The 24571-nt window shown below is 37.3% G+C and overlaps 1 protein-coding gene across 1 annotated transcript; it reads right to left on the bottom strand.

Moving 5' to 3' along the window:
• Window positions 1–824: 824 nt before the first annotated feature.
• Window positions 825–21265, bottom strand: OSTM1 (osteoclastogenesis associated transmembrane protein 1). Its single transcript, XM_021008168.2, has 6 exons — window positions 20709–21265; window positions 15577–15691; window positions 14181–14278; window positions 10643–10810; window positions 9087–9252; window positions 825–3900 (listed from the first exon to the last, which is right to left on the bottom strand). The coding sequence occupies exons 1-6, from the start codon at window positions 21123–21125 to the stop codon at window positions 3845–3847; spliced, it is 1020 nt and encodes a 339-aa protein (XP_020863827.1). The 5' UTR covers window positions 21126–21265; the 3' UTR covers window positions 825–3844.
• Window positions 21266–24571: the final 3306 nt, after the last annotated feature.

Here is a 24571-nt window from a genome sequence, read left to right as displayed (position 1 = left end):
TGAGTTAGTATCCTGATTATTTGCTGTGTAAAAAAAAAAACCAACTTAACTTCACTAGAACTGTTCTCTCATCTGTAAAACGAGCTAAATCTATAATCCTAAGTACACAAATGACTATGATATAAGAAAGAGTGGGCTTAGATTCTTAAAATCTAGCCACTGCTCAGCTTTTTACAATCCAGCCAATAGCTCACAGATGCTCAGATTCCTTAAGAGTCTGGCTAATATGGTGGATCTTTAATAAACTTGTCTTTGGCTGAAAAAAAAAAAGAAAGAAATGTATGAAGGAGAAATGAGGCAAAGTACTATGAAGAATCTGAGGAGGGAAAAAAACATTTTTAATTGGAGGCAGTGAGAGGAAAGGTGGAGGGAGTTATACAGAAGGCTCCATGGATGAAATGACTCCTGAATTCAGCCTTGGAGGAAGAGTGAATCTAGGCAATTAGGCCCTAGAAATGAGTACTAAAAAACAATAGAAACTAGATCAAATACAATTTTTGTTGATTCCAGATGCTGATTTAAAGCACATTTCTCTCCCCTCTATTAAGAGTAAAAGTACATTTCTTCACTTTCTATGAAGAGTAAACTAAATTTAGCAAACTAAATGCAGAATGTTACATGTTCAATTTTTCACAATCACTATATCAGTTTTATTTAACTTTTTTCTTTCCAGGCAAAGTACTATCTGGGAGGAAGTACTGGAAAGAGATTGTTATGTCAAAACAAAATATATTGACAATTTTTTAAAAAAATAAGACATAATGGCCCATCTAAGTCATCTGTCCCACCCACCCCAAACTTTACAAATTCTAAGGCAACAGAAGTTAATTAGACATATTTATTAAAGCTAGCATACTAATTTTAGATAAATCACATTTACGATACAGTATGATTGTCTTTTCTAATATGGTGTACATATATTCATAGCAATATCGAGGTTCCTTGACTAATCAATATATATCAGTTTTTAAAAACATACCTATGACTGGCAGTGTGTTATAATGAGCAATGGACTGTGTGCCCTAAGGCAAGTCTCTCTATCCCTCTGTGCCTAATTTTTTCATCTGTAAAATGAGGGTGCTGAATCAGTTGATCTCTAAAGTTCATTCCAATTCTTAAATTCTATGACTTGGAGTATAGTTTTATTTTGTTATTATAGAAACTTGTTATCATACCTTTGTATTTTCTGACATATTGTATCTTTGTATTTTCGGACATATTATTCATCATGTATGATCCCTGGCCTGGAACAGAACTACCAATTTTAATATTACTCCCCAAGGAAAGTAGATTAAAGGATCATAGAATTAGAAGGGTCCTCTGGGGTGATCTAACCAAACTCTCTCATTGTTTATAGATAAGAAAACTGAAGCCCCAGAGAAATTAAGTGATTTGTCTAAGGTCACACAGGTAATACTTGGTATCTGGCAGAACTGGATTTGAACCCAGGACCTCTGTTTACAAATCCAACATGCTTTCATGTAGCTTTAAGAAGGAAGTATGGTAGAGAATGCAAACTGCCTATATGCTATTACAAAAATATTGGTCCTATTAGAAATAACAGTTACTAAACAGAGGGTAAAAATAATCAGATTCAACTACAGTGATATTGCATAATACTTCACAATTTTACATATAATTTTTATTTTAAATTAAAATGTTACCCAAAAATGTAAATATCTTTTATTTTCAGTTGAAATACAAATGCCTAATACTCAAAAGAAGGCTCTGAAAACTCAATAAAGTGCAATGTGAAATTACAACCTGGAAACAGTGGTATTTAAAAAAAATCAAAAGCAGTATTGAAATTTCCTTTAGGTAATTTATTTTAAAACCTACCATGTTAATGCAACTTAACATACTTTAGGAACATATATGTATGTTATGCTTCCAGAATGTAGAACTATGCAATGATTATGCAATATTTAAACAGGATCATTTCAGAAGTTTGTTTTGACTGCCATTTCTAAAGTCACGTGAGTCAGTCAGAAGAAAAATGAAGGCTGCCCTTTCATTTTTAAAGTGCTTATTTACCATATCCAAAAGTAATGACTTTCATGACTACTTAGCCGTGAAGCCACTACTTAGAGTATCAAAGCTGTCATTCTCTAACTTTGGACATGTAAACTGGTTTTGTTAGCATTAATAAAAGATTGCTTTCAACAGCACTCAATCATATGATTCTTCAAATCAAGATAATGCTATTAGCAACAGCATAGAAGGTGGCAGCTGAACAAATCCAGAAAGTTTAGGAATGGAGCCCAGGAAAGAACAAAAACTTGTTTTCTGTTAAACAGCCAAGAATCAGCCTTCTCTCATATACCATACATATAACTTAGACATGGAAATGAAGTCTCTTACTGTTTTACCAAAAATGAATTCCTACAAAGAACAATTATTTTCATATTTTCTTAAGTCAAACAACAGCAAAATGAAAAAAGCATTAATAAAGAACCCTAACTCTAAAAACCTGAGAATAGGTGCCAAATGCTGACACTAAGCTATTTTTTAAGTTAAACTAAATATCAGAAAATAGGATTGACTTTTAAAAGAAAGCTTGGTGAAACTTCTATCTTCATTTCAACTACATACATTTCACAGAATTATGAAAATTAAAGAATTATATTAATACACTACTTATTTGAGCCATTTAGGCTTGTGCCATCAAACATTAGTAGTTTAATAATATTAGAATAAATTAAATATTCCGAGTCACTTATGCTTCTATTACCTAAAGTGGCTTGGATTTTCCTTGTCATATTCCCTCCACACTTCCCCCCCAAAAAAATTCCCCCACATCTATCCAGTACCCTAACACAAAAATTCGATGTAAAGCTACATTTTTAGAATGGTATAATTATGGTTTCATTTGATTTAATGCTGTAATAAAGCAATAAGGTACCAAGCAGTAAAATTTGATTAAAAATGCAGCTCCTTTGTTTGCAAAGAACATCTTTGTGCCCTAAATTATTAAAACTTAGGTTATAGTAGTTGAATAATACCAATTTGTTTTAAAATAAAGACAAAAACATACTGTTAAATACTGTTCCTAAAAGGTATGTAAGAACAAGGCAATCACTATAAATCTTTTCCTAGATTTACATACTAAAGTGCCTTCTTTTATAAATTATTGGAAAAGTTTAAAGTAGTTTCAAAAATTACTTTAGTAAAATTAGAAATTTTAGTTAAATACTGCATGCAGATGACCAAGAGATTAGTAAATATTGAACAGTACTACAGTGGAGATTAATTATCGTTTTTGCTGAATTCCATTTATAGCAAATGTAGAATGGCCAGCACACTCACTCCTCTCAGTGATGTGTTTAATGTTGTTTAAAAGGGAGTATATTTCCTTTTCTATATCTTGGATGTAAATCATTAAGATCAACAAATAAAGTACTTGCTAATTATAAGCCAAATATCTAAATTTCAAAATTGCTTGTTTTCCTATTTGAGATATTTACCCTATAAAAGGTTAAATAGGATCAACATGCCTTTAAACAAAAACTACACTTACATTTATTTGTTACTATACAAAAGCATTGTAACATAGATAACCATTGCTACACATGGCATATACAAAAATCTTAACCCAACAAAGGGGCCCCAAAATAAGTACAAAAAACCTATGGGAAGAGATTAGTCTCATTTTATAATGAGCTTAAAATCCCCACATAGCCCCACAGTTAAGAATCTGACATATATTAAGATTTTTACCTTAACTCATTTAGCAGTCAGTAACAGAACTGTTGATTAACGTAGATGGACTTATCTTCTTTCTGCGTAGGTTGCTTCCTCAACCATTTATTCATGGTATATAATTTCAGTTCACCTTTTTTTGGCTTTAGTTTGAATTTTCTTGAATGCTTACGAAGCTGGTACTGGATTTAAGACGCTTAGCTAGATGAATTAAAAAATAAAAGTTTAATTAAAGTCTACTCAATTTGATTATTGAGTTTATGAAAATGTCTATATTTTAAGTTGGGATGAGAATATTGCATATTTAAAAATGCATAATGAACCTAATTTCCTCATCTTCCTCAACTCCTAAAAGCATTTAGCTGCAAATGGCTTGCTAGAAGCAAAAAACAAAAGACAAATAAAAACAAAAGCAAAAAAGTGAATTAAGCAGGCATAATTTCTGTCTTCTTGGATCACACAACAAAAGACAGTCATACCAATATCACCAACTACTTCAAAACTTAATAGATCTGCTATTTCATTACATGGGTACTTCCTCCACGCAGACTGCCCATCTTTCCAACCCATGTTTGCCTTCACAGTCTGTATGACTTCATTTCTGCTAATAAAGTCTCCCCAAAAGTCCACCAAATGTGCAGAGGGTCTTTTTCTAGATCTCCTAACACTACATATGCTAATCTATCACACAGTCTAAGTACAGTCATCCCTTATTCTCCCTACCTGACTAGCCCACCTTCTCTTTTTGATATTATTTCTCTAATGACATCTTTTATGTACCTTTCGTATACATTCTTAAGTGATGATGCTGCAGCCTATTTACCCCTACCATATCCCTCCATTGATCTTTGAGTGATGGGCAATTCTGATTTCTTGAACTCCATGGATTTGTACCCATATAATATCACCAGAATAATATTGTTATCAAAAACATTTCTGTTTTAGAAAGAATTTTAGGGTATTGAAAAGTACTGAGCAATTTCCCCAATACAAACCAGCCTACTCTCTTCCTCCTATTTAATTCTGGTCACATCTCTCTGTCCATCTGCAGTATCTCACTAGCTCTGCACAGTTCATCATGTTATAGTCTTGACAAAGGTACTCTTCAAACACATGGTTTTCATAATTGGAGAGTTAGGCCAAATTCTTTGAAGTAATTATGGATCTCATTTAGGAAGTTCTGCAATGTTAAGTATTTAATGTTATCTATCTAATGCTACCTGCAACAGGAGCATCTAGAAGCCTACCATTGGAAGGAAACCTCTCCTCCATCTGGAATCCGAGTTGCGGTCCTTTATGACCACCATGGCCATGACAAACATCTTTAATGAGCGTCTATCTCGTCTGATTGATATTAATAACAAATTAACCAAAGTTTTCTCTAGTGTCAGTCACTATGTACCAGGCACTGTGCTAAGTTCCGAGGATACAAAGAAAAGCAAAAGAAAGTCCCAGCTCTTAAGGTGCTCACCGTCTAATGGAGAAGACAACATGCAAACAATTATGTACAAACAAGCTATATACTGGATAAATTGGGATTAATCATCAGAAGAAAGATATTCAAATTAAGGCAGATCAGGAAAGGCTTCCTGTAGAAGGTGAAATTTTAGCTGGTACTTGAAGGAAGCCAGGAAAGCCAGAAGGAAGAAACAAGGAAAAAGAGCATTCCAGGGATGGGAGAGGGGCAGACAGCAAAAATGCACAGAGTTAAAAGGAGTTTCTTCTTAGAACAGCAAGGAGTCCAGTCTCACTGGATTGCAGACAGAGTATATATGAGGATGCAAAACTTAAGAAGACTGGAAAGTTTGGGGGAGGGAGGGCTTAAAAAATCAAAGGAATCTTATAAGATACTAATATACATATATATGTGAAATATATATACACACATACACATGTTATGTATGTATATATATAAATGAGAGACACCTTGTCAAAGGAGTCGACGGCTACATTTTGCTTTATTGAATTGAATGCTTTTAGTCAACAAACAGTAAGCACAATTGGATCTTATAATCTCTACATCTTTTAGTCAATGGAATGCCATAAAAACATGATCTATATATAGTAGAACACCATTTGTGAAAACCTGCTTGCTTGCTTTCTCCTTTCTTGTATTTTTATCGATATCCTTGACTCATATGTAAATTACTTTTAAAAAAGATTTTGCAGAGATAAGAAAGTAGGCATATGGTTCAAGAGTTATTCAACATCTCAATTTTTTTTCAGTAGCAATATGTGATTTCATTTTTCCAAATAAGTATATCTTTCAGATATCTTCAAAAATCAATCCCCCAATGCCCATAAAATCCTGTCATCTCCAGCAAAGAGCTAGTTTATATTTAATCTTGTTTGAGGCTTTTCCTATATTTGAGGAAATACAACACTAATATCTAGAAAAGGAAATATACAGCATACTGTGTACTATTATAACAAGAGTTTAAATGTAGTAGTTCCATTGTAATCGATGAAGCAAATTGTTGTAGAAATTATGGCAGATATTTTCCATTTATCAGCTACCACCCTCTTTTTAATTTTATCCTCAAATGATCTTGAGAATGTCTAGATTAATTGGAACTTGTATTAAGCTTTTTGTAAACTCACTGCTGCTCACAATTTTATGAGGGAATACTACCCCTACTCTTTCCCATCCTTCCTTATATAATTTTGTCAGTAAGTTTATATTTTAAAACAGGTATGGCCCTTGGTTGCCATATCTCTATAAGACAAGGAGATCAAATGTTTACTGGCTGAGGTGATTTCCAGGCCTTTTTTTTTGTGCCTCCTCAAAATGGTGATGACTTTTATAAGATCACTGATCTAGAAGTTGAAGGAAACTCAGAAGTCTATCTAGATATTAGTCAAATTCCTATGGGAAATAGTGACAACCTCTATTGGTGCTCTGTTCTTTAGGCGTTTCCCATTTTTTACACCAATAAATTGCTTACATACCTCAGGTTCAAGCTATTCTTTTCATTTCTTACTCTTTCATCTAATTTGGTGTCTATTTTTACCTTTGATAATAAGCCAGTGTTCTGATGGCACATGATCAGCCGATTCAGAAATGACTGCCAGCTACACTGGTTACCAGTCAATTCAATTCTTTTAAGATATGACCAATTTTATTTTTGTGATATTATTTGGTGATTCCCACATCCAACACCTCCCAACAAGCCCATGCATTTGATATTTTGATTTGAAGACTCTTTTCAAGTTAAATGCATGATGATTTACCTTAAAAACATGGAAAGAGTGCTTGACTTAGGAATCAGAAAGACTTGGCTTTAAATCCATCTTTGACACTTACTAGCTATTCGACTTAGTCTCTCTATGCTTCAGTCTCCCCATCTCTAAAATAGATTATAACTGTAGTACCTATCTCACAGGATGATTGTAAAGATCAAATAAAAAAATGTAGAGTGTTTTGCAAATTGTAAAGTACTATATATAAATTGAATACTCCTAAAGCAAGAGTTCTTAACCTTTTCTGTATGTTATAGACTCCTGTGGCAGTCTGAGGAAGGCTATAGAACTCTTCTCAGAAAGTTTTTCAACGAAAAAATAAAATACATAGGATTACTAAGCAAACCAATAATATTTTAATAGTTATCAAAATACTGAAAAAACAAGCTTGTGGACCTGAGTTAAGAACCCCTGCCAAACCATGGTGCCTGAAACCTCTCAATTACCACATCTAATGGCCTTTTCTCAAAGCTCATTCTTCTTGACCTCTATGTAGACTCTGACACTGTCAATTATCCTCTTCTCCTTCAGAGGTTTTCATGACACTGCTTTCTTCTGGTTCTCCTCCTACCTGCCTGATTGGTCTTTCTCTGGCTCCTTTGTTGGCTCTTCATCCACATCACCCCAGGGGTTTAAATATAATCTCTATGCAGATGATTGTCCAGCCCTAACCTCTCTCCCAGTCTTTAGTTCCCCATCTCCAACTGCCTTTTAGAAGTCCTGAAATGGATATCCCAGACATCTTAAATTTAACATGTCCAATGCTGAACTCATGCTCTTCCCCACTCCCCAAAATATTTCCCTCTTCCTAATTTCCATATTATTGTTGAGGGCACTGCCACTGCTATCCTCAACTCCTCATTCTCACTCACTCTCCCATTTCTGATCAGTTGCCAAATCCTAGTGTTCCTTTGTAACATCCCAGGGTTTTTTTGGTTGGGTGTTTTTTTTTTCCAGTGAGGCAATGGGGGTTAAGTGACTTGCCCAGGGTCACACACTAGTTAAGTATCAAGTGTCTGAGGTCGAATTTGAACTCAGGTCCTCCTGACTCCAAGACTGAGCTCTATCCACTGCGCCACCTAGCTGCCCCCTGTAACACATTTAATATATGCCTCCTCTCTTCTGACAGTGCAACCACCCTGGTCTAGGACCTCACTCCTAAATAACCTGCAGGTTGGTCTCCTTGCCTCAAGTCCCTCATCACTCCAATCCATCCTCTACTCATCATCAAATTGATCTTTCTAAAATTCAGGTTGACCACATCCCTTCCCCCTCCCTATTTAATAAACTCCAGTGGCTCCCTATTACCTCCAGGAGCAAATATAAAATCCTTTTTTTAGCATTTCAATCCCTTAACAACTTGGCTCCTTCCTACTTTTGTAGTCTTCTTACACCTCACTCCCCTCCACATACTCTATGATCCTACCATGCTGGTCTACTTGTTCAACAAGCCACTCCATCTCCCTACTCCAAGCATTTTCCCTGGCTGTCCCCCACCTCCAGAACATACTCCCTCCTGATCTTGGTCTCCTGGTTTCCCTTCACATCTCAGCTAAAGTCACACTTCCTGTAAGAAGCCTTTCCTAGTCCTCCTTGATCTTAATGCCTTACCTCTGAGTTACCTTTGATGTATCCTGTATATATCTCATTTGTACATAATTGCTTGCATGTTGTCTTTTCCATTAGACTGTGAGCTCCTTGAGAAGAGGGACCTTTTTGTTTTTAAACTTTCTTTGTATCCTCAGAGCTTAGTACACTGCCTGGCAGGTAGCAGGAATTTAATAAATGCTAGCTGGATAAACTGCCTGTACATCCTCATCACCCCCTCCCACTGGAACTCGGACAGAGTCTACCCCTGGGACCTCTGGCTCTGATATATGAGATTTCACTTTATCTCAACCCAAACCAAACCACAACACCACTTCCCAGACATTTTCAAACCATGCTACTACAGATATACTACCTTTTCCCTCTAGCCTTCTTTAATGTATTTTCCCCCGTTAAAATATAAGTTCTTGGAGGGCAGGGACAATCTTGCTTGCCTGTATTTATATTCCCACTGCTTAGCACAGTGCCTAGCATATAGTAAATGCTTAATAAATGCTTATTCAATATTCATTCATTCATTCATTCTTAATGCTACTTACGCAAAATGAGTTTTCTTTTCTTTTGCTCTGAGTGAAGAAAGCTACTAAGATAGAAAACTACTGGTAAAAAGAGAATGAACACTGAAACAGCAATTACAGGAACTGTATCACTGCAGGGAACTGAACAGTTGAAAGTTCGACTCCAAAGTTTTCGAGTAATATTCATCTGAAATTTTAAAAAATAATAACATGAAACCATAGCATACATTAACATATGTCATTCATGTACTCTTAGAATTTTTTTTTGTTCTAATCTTAAGATGTTTTGGATTCAGAACACATCTACAACCTAAAAATCTATTGACAGTCAAATAAAATTTAATCTATCAGAGAATTAAAACTTGGCTTCCTTTTAAGTTATTTTATTCATGTTCTCACAAAGAAACTTTAATGTCCCAAGTTCGAAATAATGTCCAAAACATCCTAGTACTAGTCACATCCTTTTAAAGATTTTGGGCTTCAAACTGAGGTAGACAAAACTGGATAACAAGAATACAGGTATTTCTTGGTTGGGTATTTTGGGTTTTGGTTTTTTTTACCACCTTACATTTCATCAATCTAATTATCCAAGGCTCCTAAATAACATCCTCTATATTTCATTTCCCCCTTCTTTGATATTATATTCCTCACTTCCAGGCACAGATTTTTCAGTTTCAGTTGATATTCACCATAAATTATGTCAGAAGTCAAAGCTCCATGAAACCAACTTTGTATTTCTCCCAGGGCCTAGCAGGGTGGTGTGCACATAGTAGGTACTCAGATATTTGCATTAATTGATGAAGTAACCCTTTACTAATACACATGCACCATCTAGTGGCAAAATGTAATCAAGTTTAACCATTGTGGGGGAAAATTATATTTTTAGTTTGCAAATCACTTAGTTTCACAGAAAGCATTGTGGTAAAAAAAAATAGGGACTGTCTCTATTAATTATAAGTATGCTACAGACTGAAATAAAGCTACGTAAAAGTGTTAGTAAAAAATCAAAAAGTTCCATTCCTAGGTGACACTACTGTGTGACTTCAAAAGAGAAGCAAGATGGTATTAAGTACAGGTGTAAAACTCACTGCCCACAAAATTTCAGAGCTACCAGATTAAAATATAATTGGGAAATGTTTAACAAAATAAATAAAAATAGGATAAAACAGATATGTTAGTTTCTAGTTTTCTAAGTCAATATGTGGCCCTGCAGGAACCCATTTCTATTCGAGTTTGCCATCACTGATGTAGAGCAAAGAATATTGGGTTCAAGAACAAGCTCTCCCACTGTAGAACTAACTGCAGAAAAATCACTGAACTTCTATGGGCACCTTGGTGTTCTCATCTGTAAAATGTGGACAATGATGATTTAACTACACTCAGGGGATTATTGTGAGGAAAGTACTTTATAAATTGTGAGATGACACACTACATAAATGAACTATTATTCTAGCAACAAGAATTTAAACAACATGGATAGCACTGTTAATTTTAGAACATAAATAAAAAGGTAAGGGGATGGCAGATTCTATTTCAAAGCCATTTCTATTATATGACAACAGAATCAAAACACTTACTGCATCTTCCACATCAATGCATAGATGTGTTCCAGGTTCAGCCTTATTCTCATGTTCATTCTTTTTTTGCAGCTCACTATAAAACATACTCAGGGTTTTGTATATTTCCTGGCAGTTTTTGCACACTTCTGTGTAATTTCTTTGCTGGAGAAAATTGGTCAAATCTCCCTAAAGAAAGCATACATAATATATATAACACATTTTAAAACTTCAAGCATCTGTGATTTCATTGGTGTCTCATTCTCTAAAGTGACAAAACTGTGGCTTTTCTATACTTTAGTACATGGCAGATTGCTATGGCTGAAAATCCATCACCTTCCAATGAACATTTTAGTGACAAACTTCTTGGACAAAGACAAATAATTTGTGAGCCAATCCTTGGAAGTCCTCTCAGTTTGGAGTTCACTGCTGGAGTTTCCCTTTAGGAACCCAGAGCCACTTCAATGTCATAATGAGTTGTGGGAATACAATTTTTGCAAAAGACTTCATATATACACATATGTACATACACACATCAGATATATAAAGATATCTCATATATACACATACATACACAAGTGTGTGTGTTAAAGAAAAAATCTTACCACTTTGAAAGATTTGCCTTATTTCAATAAATTCATTTGGGTTTATTTGTTTACAAGGGTGAAAATATATTTATTATAAGTTAGCAGTTCCCTTTTCAATTAGAGGAAAAAGAATGTAGGTAATGGAAGGTATAACAAATGCTTGTGTTAAGGAACAACTTGAAAAGGTTTTCCTTGCTACATCCTTTCCCTTCCCTCCCCTCCCTCCACCTGCTATTTAACATGGCTCTTCTTCAGATTCTACTGCTACTTCTACATGATTGAAGACGAAGATGACAATGGCTTATGTCCTTTCCCTCTCCTACCCCAGCTATATACTGGAAAAGGTCCCAGTTGGTACTTTGCACTCAGAGCAAGATGTGGAATAGCAGAGTCACCACAGTCCCTGGTAGGAAGGTAGGCAGCACAACTAGAGTAGCTTTTGTTTTTCTGTTCCACAGGCATAGTAGCAGCCACACTTAGAAAACACATGACATGGAACAAAGCAACATAAAAGAAGCATGACTGCCAATCAATGACATTGTATAGATGTTTCTCAGCCTGCACAGGAAACAGTATTAAAAGATGGTGTGCTATAACATGGAATAATAAGACTGAGCACACAGAAGTGCTATTATCTTCTTCTTACTGATGTAAAACTCTTACTTTAGTTAATGATAACATATGCACCAAATTAAGAGGTTTTTGCTCATTTAAATCTTCAGGAAATTAGCAATCACACAACAATCTAGCCCAGGATTTGGTGCTCATCTGCTTCATAACCAACCACTGAGCAGAAGAATATGCTGAATGATATTGTTTTTGAGAAGTAAAAAAAAAAACGATGACTAAATTATAGGCAATGTGTAATAGAACAAATAATCACAACGGGACAATGAACCTTTCCAAATAACTATGAAAAACAAAGAAAAAGAACTGAAAAGGGAGAAAACCAATTATTTACTAATAATTGTGGCTTTAACAATATATACATGAACTACAAATGGTGTGTGCTTGTCAAGCCATTAGGTAGTACTGCAGCCTCAAAACCATGTGCTGTTATGTATGTATGCTCCATGTATTATCTATAAGTTCATGTTAACAGAGAAGTGTATGCTGTCCATTGTTACTTTTATCAGTTTTTTATTTTCCAAAATCAATGACATTTTCTCAGTCCTTATCTATACTTCTTAACGTTTCTAAAGAATCTATTACTGTTGACTACCTTCTCCTGAATATCTTTCCACTCAGCACTTTTCTGACACTGCTATCTTTTGGTTCTCACCTCACCTGTCTGACCACTCTCCAATACTATTTATTGGATTGTCATCCATATCCTGTCCCATAACTGTGGATATGCCCCAAACTCAGTTCTGGGGTTTCTCTCTCTACATTCTCTAAGAGACCTCATCAACTTCAATGCATTTAATTATTTTCATGGAGATGACTCTTAGGTCTGTATATTAATCACAGATTCATTTTCTCCTGAGCTACAATTCCCTATCACCAACCTGTGTGTGTGTGTGTGTTTACACATCACCAACTTCTTAAGGGAAATTTCAAACTAGGAATCCCATATACATCTCAAACTCAACTTGCCCAAAACAGAACTCTAGCTTTCTCCCAAGTCCATTCTTCTTCCTTCTTTCTCTATTTTTATCAAGGGCACCAACATCTTTCCCATCTGTGAGGTTGACAACTCTAGGGTCATTCTTGACTCCTCAGTCTTCCTCTCCCTAGATATCTAACCATAGAAATAGGAGATAGAATGCAATGTGTAAGTAACAGAGAACAGGGCAGGACAGCTGGATGGTACAATGAAAAGGGAAGTAATATAAGCTAAATCCTGGGGTAGTAGGTCATGTTATTGCTAATTTTCTGAAGATGTGTATTGTGCCCTCAACAGAAATAGAGAAGTTTAGTAGAGGAGTAAGTTTCAGAAATAGAGAAAATAATGAGTTATATTTTAGACTTGTTGAATTTGAGATATCTCTGGGATACCTAGTTTGAAATGTCAAATATGTAGTTGGTGATTTGGACTTGGGGAGACAATGTCACCAAAAGAAAAAGAGTTGTGATATAAGACAAGCACAGTCACACCTAGGGGGTAGGTCCTAGAGCAAAGAAGAATTGAGAACAGTGTAAGGAAATATCAAAGAGGAGAGAGAATCAAGGAGGGTGGGTAGTCAGTCAACAGTAACAAATGCTGAAGGTGAAAAAAGATAAGGATTTAGAAAAAGTCATCAGATTTATCAATTAAGAGATCACTGGCAACTCTGGAAAAAATAGTTCCAGGTAAGTGATGAACTAGGAAGCCAGACTGAAAACAGGGGTGAGGATTAAATGTGATGGAAGAAGTAGAGACAGTGAGTGTAGATAGCTTTTTCTAAGAGTTTGGCAAAGAAAGGAAAGACAATAAATAACAACTTGAGAGGAATGACAGGATTTAGTTTTTTAAAGGATAGATAGAGACACTTGGGCATATCTGAAGGCAGAAGTGAAAGTGCCAAAAGAGATATTAAAGATTAGAGAAGATGATTAAGAGGGCATTGTACTGGAAGATGGAAGGGTATGAGAGCAAGGGCACATGTAGAGGATGGACCTTGGCCAAGAAAAGGGACACTTGATTATTAAAGATTTGTAGAAAGGACGAGAGAGTGGAGGGTTATGTCAAAGGATCTGGGGATTAAGAGAAGGGAAAAAAGAGCGAATTAATGGCCTCAATTTTCCCAGTAAAGTAAGAAGTAGGATCTTCAACTGAAAGGGGTGGGAGGAAGGGGAGGTATGAGACTCTTAATGAAAGAAGAAAGGTTTGGAATAGTTTCTGTGAGGAATGAGATAGGGATAAATCATTCTACTTCCTTCAAGGAATTAACAGAAGATTACCAAACACATATATACTAAATTAAATATAAGCAAAGAAATAATACTATGTAGTGGGTTGAATCTTATCCTCAGCAAAAAGTTTAAAATACCTGAAGATTATGCTCAAAGCATGTCAAAGTCTGATTGAATAGATCAAGGAACTTAATTGTGCTGTTTGATAGTTCTTCACTATTATTTGCTAAACAATCTGAAAAAAAAAAGATATTTCATTTTACAAAAATTATTTATCCAGTTTTTACACAGTTCTATAGTCTCAACATATTGTGAATTGTTTTATATTAAAGTAACAACTTATTTATCTGATGTCATCAAGGAAATATATTCTACACAATGAATTTTCTTGGCAACTTTTCCCTTTGAACACCAGCATTTCCTATCTAACCATTTCTGATGGAACTCTTTCTACACGCTTCTCTGCCTTCTAAAGAATAATATTCTAAAGTTTAAGCAGTTCTTAAAAACTCAGGATTATTATGAACATCAATTATTCTACTCTATTGTAGAGCTATTCAGGATTATAAGGCCATTTTGCCCCTTTGCAAATGTAAAGTTCTGATTACTACTCAAAACTTTTCTCCTTTCTATGATGTTTATATTTCTTCCCTATTAGCTGTCACTTTTTTTGCTGCTGTCAATGTACCTGCTTCTAGTAACAACTCTACTTCTAATTAGCTGGGAAACCAGATTACTTTGCACATGACTTGAATTGAAATGACTAGTTAGAAATATGTCTAAAATGAGGAAAAAAGGCTCTTGATAAGATCTAAGGAACTCTATTAGTAAAATGTATGACTTTCATGCATGCCATCTAACTGAATTTAATTTTGAATCTTTTGAGTTATCAAGCAGTTTAAAGCAAATTTAACTCCACTCATTGTTTCTTCTCTTGAAAAGTCCTAGCACAAAGCTTTCATTGTCCCTCATGTCCCCAACATTCTACCCCCTTTAAAACCCAAAGAAGTACTTTGAAAAGTCTACCTATAAAACATTTTAAGAATTACATATCTATTTTACAGTTACATTTAATACCTTACATTTTATACTGTTTTGAAGCACTTTTACATTTTGTTGTATGCTTGCATTTGGGCAAATCACTCATGCTGTCTATGACCTAACACCCCCATCAATAATCAAACGACATCAATGAACTAGATGATGACTGAGATGCTGTCCAGCTCTAACATGCTGATATGTGATAATTACCCTTACAACTTGCCTGAAAAGTAGGTAGAATATGATGACATTCTTCTGACAGAGGAGGAAATGGAGGCACAAAGATTTGTCTAAGGTTATTTAACTAGTTTGTGGTAGGACTTGAGCCCATGTCTCCTAACTCTCCTAACCTGTGTTCACTGCATTGTAACTATGTCACCAATTATTTAATACTTATGATAAGAACAGGTCAATTAAGTCAAATAATTAACTAAAACCTGTTTTTGTAATTCAGAATCATGATAACAATATTAAATGGAAATAATTACTTACTTGCACAATTTGCTTCTTTCCACGTGGTATTAAAAAATTCAGAAAGAATCACTACAATTTGCATCCTGTCCAACATCAAGAGATTTTTGGCACAATTATGGCTCTCTGACATATTCTAGAATGAATTAAAAAAGAGAAGGGGAAATGGAACAACATATTCCTTTGAGTTTAAAAAAACACACACAATTTTTTTTAACTTATCTAAATAGACAATTGGGGCACCACATCTTACATAAATGATAAACAATTATCATTAATCATTTAACAAAATGCCCAACAATTTGCAAAGTGTTTTTCAGTTTAAAAAAAGTGCTTTCCTCAAAACCATCCTGTAAGATAGAGTAACAAAATGAAAATATTTCCACCACCGTTACAGAGATGAGAAAACTGGCTCAGAGAAGTTGGATGATTTATGCAGGAACAACTCAACTTTTTACCTACTGTCAGATTTGTAGAACCAACAACACATAAGTAGCCATTCAGTGGGAGGGAGGACAACAGAGGTAATAATCAATAGTTTAAGTAAACAGAGAAGGAAAGGGAAAAAAGTGTTAAACAATACATAGGTAACCAAGTAATCTGATTCCACTCAAAGAATGGAAATCAAATACATTAATTCTTTAATCACAGAACTTCAATTCAACAAAGGAAACAAATTACAAAAGGATGTTAAATTGCATCATAAGAGACTGAAATTTGAAAGATGAGTGTAAGCAGCACAAAACTTAACAAACTTCAGACAGCAGGGAAATATAAGACTGCTATGGCAACTCAAAATAATGCTCTGTAAGAATGTTTTCTTAAAATGTTTGAAAAACCATAACCAAAACAACCTACTTACCTACCTTTTATGTTTATATAAATTGCTCTCATTTTTAGTATGGGATGGCCCATACAAAAATAGCATTATTTAAATTGGCAGAGTATTAAGGAGGCTGGTTTTAAAGGGCCGTTTTCTATTAGACGCTTGCACAGAGTCTTTGCTTCTCAAAAGTATTGTTGCTTCTACACGTTAATACCAAAATTTAATTAAAATATGGTGGCTGAGTTATAACAAAAATGACTAAAAAAAGGCATTTGTTTTCATCTTCATCACCAAGATCTGCTTTTTGTTCTGTCACATGAACTAGAAGAAAACATGATGCACAGTTTTACCTAAATAGAATGATTTTCAAAGTTTTCCACAGAACATTTTAATAGTAACGGAAACAAATTGTACAGATAGTTATTATACAATTCCCTAAATTTGTTCATGCTTGACTCTATCCTCATCTTAACCCCTATATCACAAAGTACTTAAGATTCTTCCTTAGTAAAACCTCTTATAGGTATACCTTCCTTTCTACTCCACCACTATGATCCAGAGGCCCCTGCCACTCTAGACTCAGAATTATGTCATTAATCTCCTAACTGGTCTCCCTGCCCTAATACATTCTGCTCACTATCAGTTTAGTCTTCCTAAAATATTGTTTTGCATGGCAACCCGTGCTCAAAAATCTCTGGTATATATATTAGGCAGCCAAGTAAAGTCTATACTCAGTCTTGTACTCAAGGTGCTCTATAATCTAGCCCCTATCTAATGTAATGGAAATACAGGATTTGGAATCGAAGAACCTAGGCCCAATCCTGCATACTACCTGTAGACCTTGGCATCATACCTCTATAACCTTTTACAGGAATAGATCATTGCTAAAGTCTCTTTCTGGTTCAAAATTTTATATCCTACTACACTTCTCCACATGTTGACAGATGATGTGGTATAGTAGTAAGAGCACTGGACTGGTAATCATAAGATATCTGTATTCAAATCTCTCCCTCCAAAAATAGCTAGAGGATCCTAGGTAAGTCAGTTAATTACCCTTTATCAGAACCAATTTCTTCATCCATAAAAGGATATAATACTACTTGAAGTACTTGCTACTTTTTAGGGCTCTTGTAAGGATCAAATGAGGTCACATATGTGAAGTAAAAATGTTAAAATTCTAGATGTTAGCTATTACTATTATGAATTATCTTCAACCCTAGTCAAACTACTCTACTCGTGGGCCCCAAACATGTCATTCTTATTTCCCTGTCTTCACACTTAACATTTCCCCTGCCTGAAATACATTCCTTCAATCCTTTGCCTTCCTTATCTAAATCCATATTTCCTTTAAGGTAAGTTCTATCTTCTATAAGAAGCCTTCCCTGACTGTCTCAGTCCACAGTTTTTTCTCTTATGTTACTCATCCTTGTATGAAATTTTTAAGGGAAAACCAGATTTGACTCATATGACCTTTACAATAATAGCAATCAACAATTATATAACACTTCAAGGTTGGCAATGCACTCTACACATATTTTCTAAATTGATGTTCAAATTCTCTCTGAGGTGGGCATTACAGGTATTATTATTCTCATTTCTTATTGTTCGTCACACATGACATTCTGAGATCTCCATATCTCTGCCCAGATTATTCCCTATGAATGGAATGCATTCTGTCTTCACCTCTGCCACTTAAAATTCCTAGGTTCCTTCAAAGCTAGCTTCAAGTGCCATTTCTTACATAAGTCTTTCTTGATACCCCCAGCTATTAGAATATTTCTCTAAAATTTAAATTGTATTTATTTCTATATACTTCTATGTGAACAAGTGGTACACATTCCATCCCCTGGTCAAATATAAGCTTCCCAAAGGTAGGGACTGTTTCATTTTTCTCTCTATATCCCCAGTGTAGTACAGTATTTGGTATACAGTAGGAGTTTAATAAATGCTTATTTATTGATTTTTTATAGATGAGGGAATTAAGGCCCAGAGAGGTGAAATTAGTCATGGTCACATGACTAGTGAGACTGTCTAGTAAGGCTATACCCAAGTCTCTACTGATTCCAAGACCAGCACTCCTTCCACTAGACAACAATCGCATCATAATAAAAATCCACTGTAAGGGCCACAGCTGCCTATAGAGACAGAGGTGATGGTGGCTGCCATGGTCTAGGTAAAGGATTGCAGTAAATTAGGTGCTAGGGCTAGAATGGTATATGAGATGAAAGAAGAAGGGACCTTTAATGAGTAGTAGAATGGAAAAGGTGAATGTACATGTGGATGGAACGAACTTACTGGGGAAACTGTAAGGATTTGTTCCTCCTCCTTCAACTACTAAGGTATGGGAAGTTTTGTCTAGAATTGAGGGTGGTAAAGACCATAGATGAGGCAAGAGGATATGGGGAAGGAGAGCAGCAAAAAAGGGTTTTTACTCTAAAACTGAACAACCCAGAAGTCAGAAATGGGGATAAGGCAAGAATCTGGGGACTCCAACTAAGGAAGGAGGGTAGCACAAGGCTAACTATTGGGAAGAGAACAGAAAGGAAAAGTATATATAAACTGCATATAAACTGACATTTTTGTGTCAATTGAATCACTTTAGCTGCATTGATTTTGCTTGTGTGTATTTCTAAAAACATAATTTACATAGTGGGAATTTTTCTACTTTTTATTTTTTTTTCTTTTTAGGCAGTTGGGGTTAAGTGACTTACCCAGGGTCCGACAGCTAGCAAATGTCGAGTGTTTGGTCTGAGGTCACATTTGAACTGACTCCAGGGCTGGTGCGCTTATCCACTGCACCACCTAGCTGCCTCTCAAGCAATTTAATAATCCAGCTCTGTCCCTTAGTGTATGTGACCTTAGAGGCAGCTAAGTGGCATAGTGGATAGAAAACTGGGCTTGGAAAGGGGAAGACTTGAGTTCAAACTTTGCCTCAGATGCTTATTAACTAACTACGTGACCCCAGGCAAGTCACTTCTGCCTGTCTCATATTTCTCACCTGCAAGGAGATAATAGGTTATTGTATGGATAATACGACAAAATAATACACAAAGCATTTTGCAAACCTCAGAGCACTACATAAATGTTAACTATTCACTCACTCTCTTCAAGTCTCAGTTCCTCATCTGTAAAATGAGGAGGTTCGACTAGTTTCTAAGGTCCCTTCCATCTCTAAATCTATGATCCTACAATCTAAGAGGAAGGAATGGTAATGACTGTCTTCTACCAAGAGCAGACAACAAATTAATTGGTTCACACTGGGATTCAGAACCTACTACTCTAGATACTGGGGGGTTAGAGACATGGTAGCCCAGAGGTCTTCTTACCCATTAATTACTCTTCTCCTTGAACTCCACCCATAAAGGTCCACCCATACCAGTCAACTTCCTGTTCTGCACACAAAATGTTCTAACTTCCCTCTCTGTGCCTTAGCATTAGCTGTCCCTTCATATCTAGGATACACAGCCTCCTCCCTTCTCCTTCTCAGAATCCCTATGAGAGGCCTTTCTAGGTTCTTACTATCCTATCTCTTCCCTTTGAAATTATCCTCCATCTACGCATTCTCACTCTGTGTATGCTTGTGTACATACACACAGACACAAGATTTCTCTCTCGCTCTCTCTCTCTATATATATATACACACACACACACATATACATATATAAACATATGTATATACTAGGCACACATATACAAAGACAGACAAAAGGGAGAGGAGAGAGTCTCTATGTATATGTTGTATGTGTGCATAGACGTACACATATCTTGTATGTTAATAGTTGTTTGCATGTGGTCTCCCCCATCAGAGTGTGAGCTCTTTGAAGGCAGGAACCACATTTTTTGCCTTTCTTTGTATCCCCGGCTGCTTAGGACTGCTTGAACACATTAAAGACTTAATAAATGCTTGTTGCCTGACTCAAGCATCACTTTCTAAATGGAGACTTTGCCAAGCACATACACACATAAATACATACATACACACACACCCCCGAGGCTGATAGCGCACTCCCACCTAATTACCTTATATTCGCCTCATGTATATGATTATGTAGTTATACATGCTCTATTCCCCCATTAGGCTGCAAGTTCCTTAAGGGCGGGGGGTGTTTTCACTTCGGTCTCTGTATCCCCAGAGTCTGGGACGAAGCAAGTTCTCAATAAATGCTTGTGGACTGACTGGCTGGGGACCCGGAGAACGGCAGAAGACACCCCTGAGTCTGGTTGCCAAGGATCAGTCCTTTAGGGGAGCCCTAGACCCCGCCCCGCTCCGGGGTCCCAGATGACGCCCCGCCCCAGCACATGCGGCCAGGGCCGCTCCCCTACCCACCCCGACGGCTCGGCTGATGTTGTCCATCTTGCCGGTGACCTGCTGGAAGAGCGGGAAGCAGCTCTGGCAGAGGCGCACGGGCCGGGCGCTGCGCACCAGGCATCCCGTCAGCTCCGCGCTGCTGTTGGCGAAGTCCAGCAGCAGCTCCCGGCACTCGGGCTCCAGCTCGGGCAGATCAGGGGGCAGCGACAGCGACGGCGGGCCCAGCCCCTGGCCCTGCAGCAGCGACAGGGACAAGTCGCGCGCCTCCAGCACCTGCTGCTCGGACAGCAGGACCGGGCGGCGGCGGAGGTCCAGCGCTGGCGAAACTGAGCCCAGGCCGCTGCCGGCGGGGAACAAGTGGCCCTGGCCCAGGCAGAGTCCCGGCAGGAGCGCGAGCAGCAGCTGCCTCCACAGCAGGGCTCCTCTCGAGCCCATCGCGGGAAAGCCCGAGCACGCGAGGGAGTGGCTACGGCGGCCCCCTCAAGTCCGTCCGAGCTCCCCACGGTTAGAGACCACTGACGGCTGCTCCACTTCCGGTCCCCTCAGTCCCGGGCTCCCTGGGAGAGTCACGGGGGTGGAGCGTCAGCGCCAGGCTCCGCCCCACGCCTCGGCTGCACTGGCCAAACCAGGAAGCCGCTGGGGAGGGTGAGGGCCTGCGCTTGGATATACGCATGCGCAAGCAAAGGGGCGGGCTCCAGGTTGCAAACGAGTTGTTGAAGATGCTCGTGGAGGGTAGGGCTGTACTGATCGTAGGCCCCGGCGAGATCCGACGCCTTTCGGTTGAGTCTGTCGGACCGGCACCTTAGTGAGGGGTGAAATCTAGCAGCTTCGCTTACCAATTTCAGAAACTCATTCTCTCAATGGGCCTCTTAATACCCAAGAACCCGAGAAAGCTCACCTTGGCCGTTCCTATTTCTGGAGCATGGGGATGTAAGAAGAAATTACTTCACGGGCCACAGAAAGAAGGAAAACAGTAATAATAATAAAAATAATAATAATAATAATAATAATAATAATAATAACAACAGCAACAATAATATCTGGCACTTGTATAGCACTTCATATATCCATCTTCACATTGTTGTGAGGTAGGTGCACTTATCCTGTTTTTGCAGATGAGGAAACTGAGGGTCATAGAAATTAATCTAATTGCTTAGACACAGCCTGCTGGCAAATGTCTGAATTAAAATTTGAACCCAGGTCTTGATTCTGAAGGCCAGTGCCCAATCCGTGCACACTTCCCAAGGTGGCACTCCCCCAAGGAGCACAAATAGAGGGTGCTCCTCCAGTAACAAAGTCAAGCTTCTACCTTTAGACAAGTGTGTCTACAGACAAGTCTTAGCAGGGGTAGGGAACCTGCAGCCCGAGGCCGTATGTGGCTTTCGGGTCCTCAAGTGTGGCCCTTTGACTGAATCCAAGTTTTATAGAACAAATCCTTTTATTAAGGGGATTTGTTCTGTGAAATTTGGATTCAGTCAAAGGGCTGCATTTGATTAATACCCTTAATAAGAATGAAGATAAGAGTAAACACTACATTTATCAAGTTTGCCACCTCATAAGGGCTTAGTTCGTGCAGCCCCAAAACAATTACAATAGTAACATCAGAGATCACTCATCACAGATCGCCACAACAGGTATGATAATCATAATAGAAAAGTTTGAAATATTGTGAGAATTACCAAAATGTAATATGCTGCATAATATGAGCACAAGCTGTTGGGAAAATGGTGCTCTAGGCAGAGTTGCCACAAATCTTCAGTTTGTAAAAAAAAAAAAAGCCTCACAAACACCCCTCCACACACACACAATACCTTTGAAGCCCAATAAAGTGAAGTACAATAAAAGGTGACATGCCTATATCTCCCTTAGACTTGGTTTTCTCCTTCAATTCTATTCATCAAGCATTAAGTATTTACTACATGTCCTGCATATTATAGGTTCTGGATATATATATATATATATACACACATATATAAACATGAAAATGAAAAGTCTCTACCTTCAAGAAGCTTATGTTCTATATTCATCTACAAAATGAAAGATTTGTATGAAATAGTCCCTGAGATCTTTCCAAATAATGAATTCTATAATCTCTTGCAAATGTGAGATCAATATTTGTGTGTGTGTTTTAGGGGCAAGAGAAGTAATTCAAGGATTAAGTAACTACTACATTCCAGGAAATGTACTATGCCTTTAAGATACTATTTTAAAAAAAAAAATAAAGTTCCTTTTATAGTCTGGTAGGAGGAGACGTGTACATAGCTGGAGACTGGAAACTTTTGGTAAAATTGCCTCTACCAACTTAGGTCTGCACCTTTTCTGCAACTTGATTTAAGATAATTGCCTAAAGCATACAGGTTAAGTGATTTGCACTGGGTTACATAGACAGTATATGCCAGAGGTGGGAATTAAACATAGGTCTTCCTGGCTCCAAGGCCAGCTCTCCACTATACCACACCACCTCTCATACAGATATATACACAGGCATATACAAAATAGATACAAGTTGATTTGGGTGGGAAGGCATTAATGGTTGGGAGGAAAATGTCAAAAAAGGCATATGTAGAAAATGAGGCTTGAGCTAAGCCTTAAAGGGAACTGAGGAGTCTGAGATACTGAAATGAGGAAGGAAGGAATTCTGCTCAGAAGATAGAGTTTCATATAGGAAGAACAGTAAGAAAGCCGGTTTGCAGACCATAGCGTGTGTAAAGGGGAATAACATATAGTAAAACAAGGAAAAGTAGGTTGGGGCTAGATTATGAGGGGATTTAAATGTCAGACAAATTCTGAAACGTTTACTAGAATTGCCTGTGTAGGGAAGTGATATAGTCAGAGATAGCAGCTAGGTGGTGAGGTGGAAAGAGGACCTGGCCTGGAGTCAGAAAGACTCATCTTCCTGACTTCAAATCTGGCCTCAGACACTTACTAGCTATGTGACCCTGGGCAAGTCGCTTAACCCTGTTGGCCTCAGTGTCCTCATCTGTAAAATGAGCTGGAGAAGGAAATGACAAGCAACTCTGGTATCTTTGCCAAGAAAACTTCAAACGGGGTAATGAAGAGTTGGACATGACTGACTAACAACAAATGGTCAAAGATGTGCTTTAGGCAATTCGGTTTGGCATCTGTGTGAAGAATGGATTGGAGAGGAGAGAGATTAGGCAGGCAGACCAATGAGAAGGCTATGGATCAGGTAAGAGGTGATAAGGGCCTGAACTAGGATGATGGTTTGTGAGCAGATAAAAGGGAATAGATGCAAGAGATATTGTAAAGGCAGAAATTACAAGATCTGGCAAATGTTTGAATGTGTGAAGTGAAGACAGAAGAATTGGAGATCATACTGAGGTTTCAAACCTAAGTGACTACCAGGATAGTGGTACACTTGACAGAAATAGGGAAGTTTGATAGAGGGGTGAGTTTAGGAGGGATGATGAGTTCTGTTTTGAACATAGTGAGTTTTGAAATGTCCATGGGACACACAGTTTGAAGGAATAAAGATTCGTGAGTCATCAGTATAGAGATGATAATTAAACTTAAGTGAGCTGATGATGTTATCAAGTAGAGAAAACAGGATCCAGGACAGATTCTTGGGGTGTGCTTGGAGGAAGACCCAGCAAAGGACACTGAGGAGCAGTCAGACAGGTGAAAAGACAGTAGTGTCACAAAAACACAGAGAGAAAAAAAAGTATCCAGTCGAAAGTATTCAGCACTGGCAAATAATAGATCATTGGTGATTTTGAAAAAGGCAATTTAAGTTCAGTGATGGTGTAGAAAGCCAGATTGTAGAGAATGTAGAAGAAAGCAAGAAGAGATGAAGTGAAGGTAACAATTTTAGATAGCTTTTTCAAGTAGTTTGAGCCCAGCAATGTCCTAGTTGTATTTCT

This window comes from Phascolarctos cinereus, unplaced genomic scaffold, assembly GCF_003287225.1.
Source record: "Phascolarctos cinereus isolate Bilbo 61053 unplaced genomic scaffold, phaCin_HiC Scaffold_5;HRSCAF=322, whole genome shotgun sequence".
Lineage (NCBI taxonomy): Eukaryota > Metazoa > Chordata > Mammalia > Diprotodontia > Phascolarctidae > Phascolarctos > Phascolarctos cinereus.
The sequence above is the reverse complement of the archived record's forward strand: the minus strand, read 5'-3'. Positions and strand labels throughout refer to the sequence as shown.

Bases quoted from the DNA above. Each gene is read 5' to 3' on its own strand.
- OSTM1 (XM_021008168.2), bottom strand. From the start codon at position 21,125: ATGGGCTCGAGAGGAGCCCTGCTGTGGAGGCAGCTGCTGCTCGCGCTC. The intron at 14,279-15,576 runs GTAAGTAATTAT...TTTTTTTTTCAG, and splicing joins GAAAGAAGCAAATTGTGCAA to ATTGTTTAGCAAATAATAGT. The intron at 3,901-9,086 runs GTAAGTAGCATT...TAATTCATCTAG, and splicing joins GAAAAGAAAACTCATTTTGC to CTAAGCGTCTTAAATCCAGT.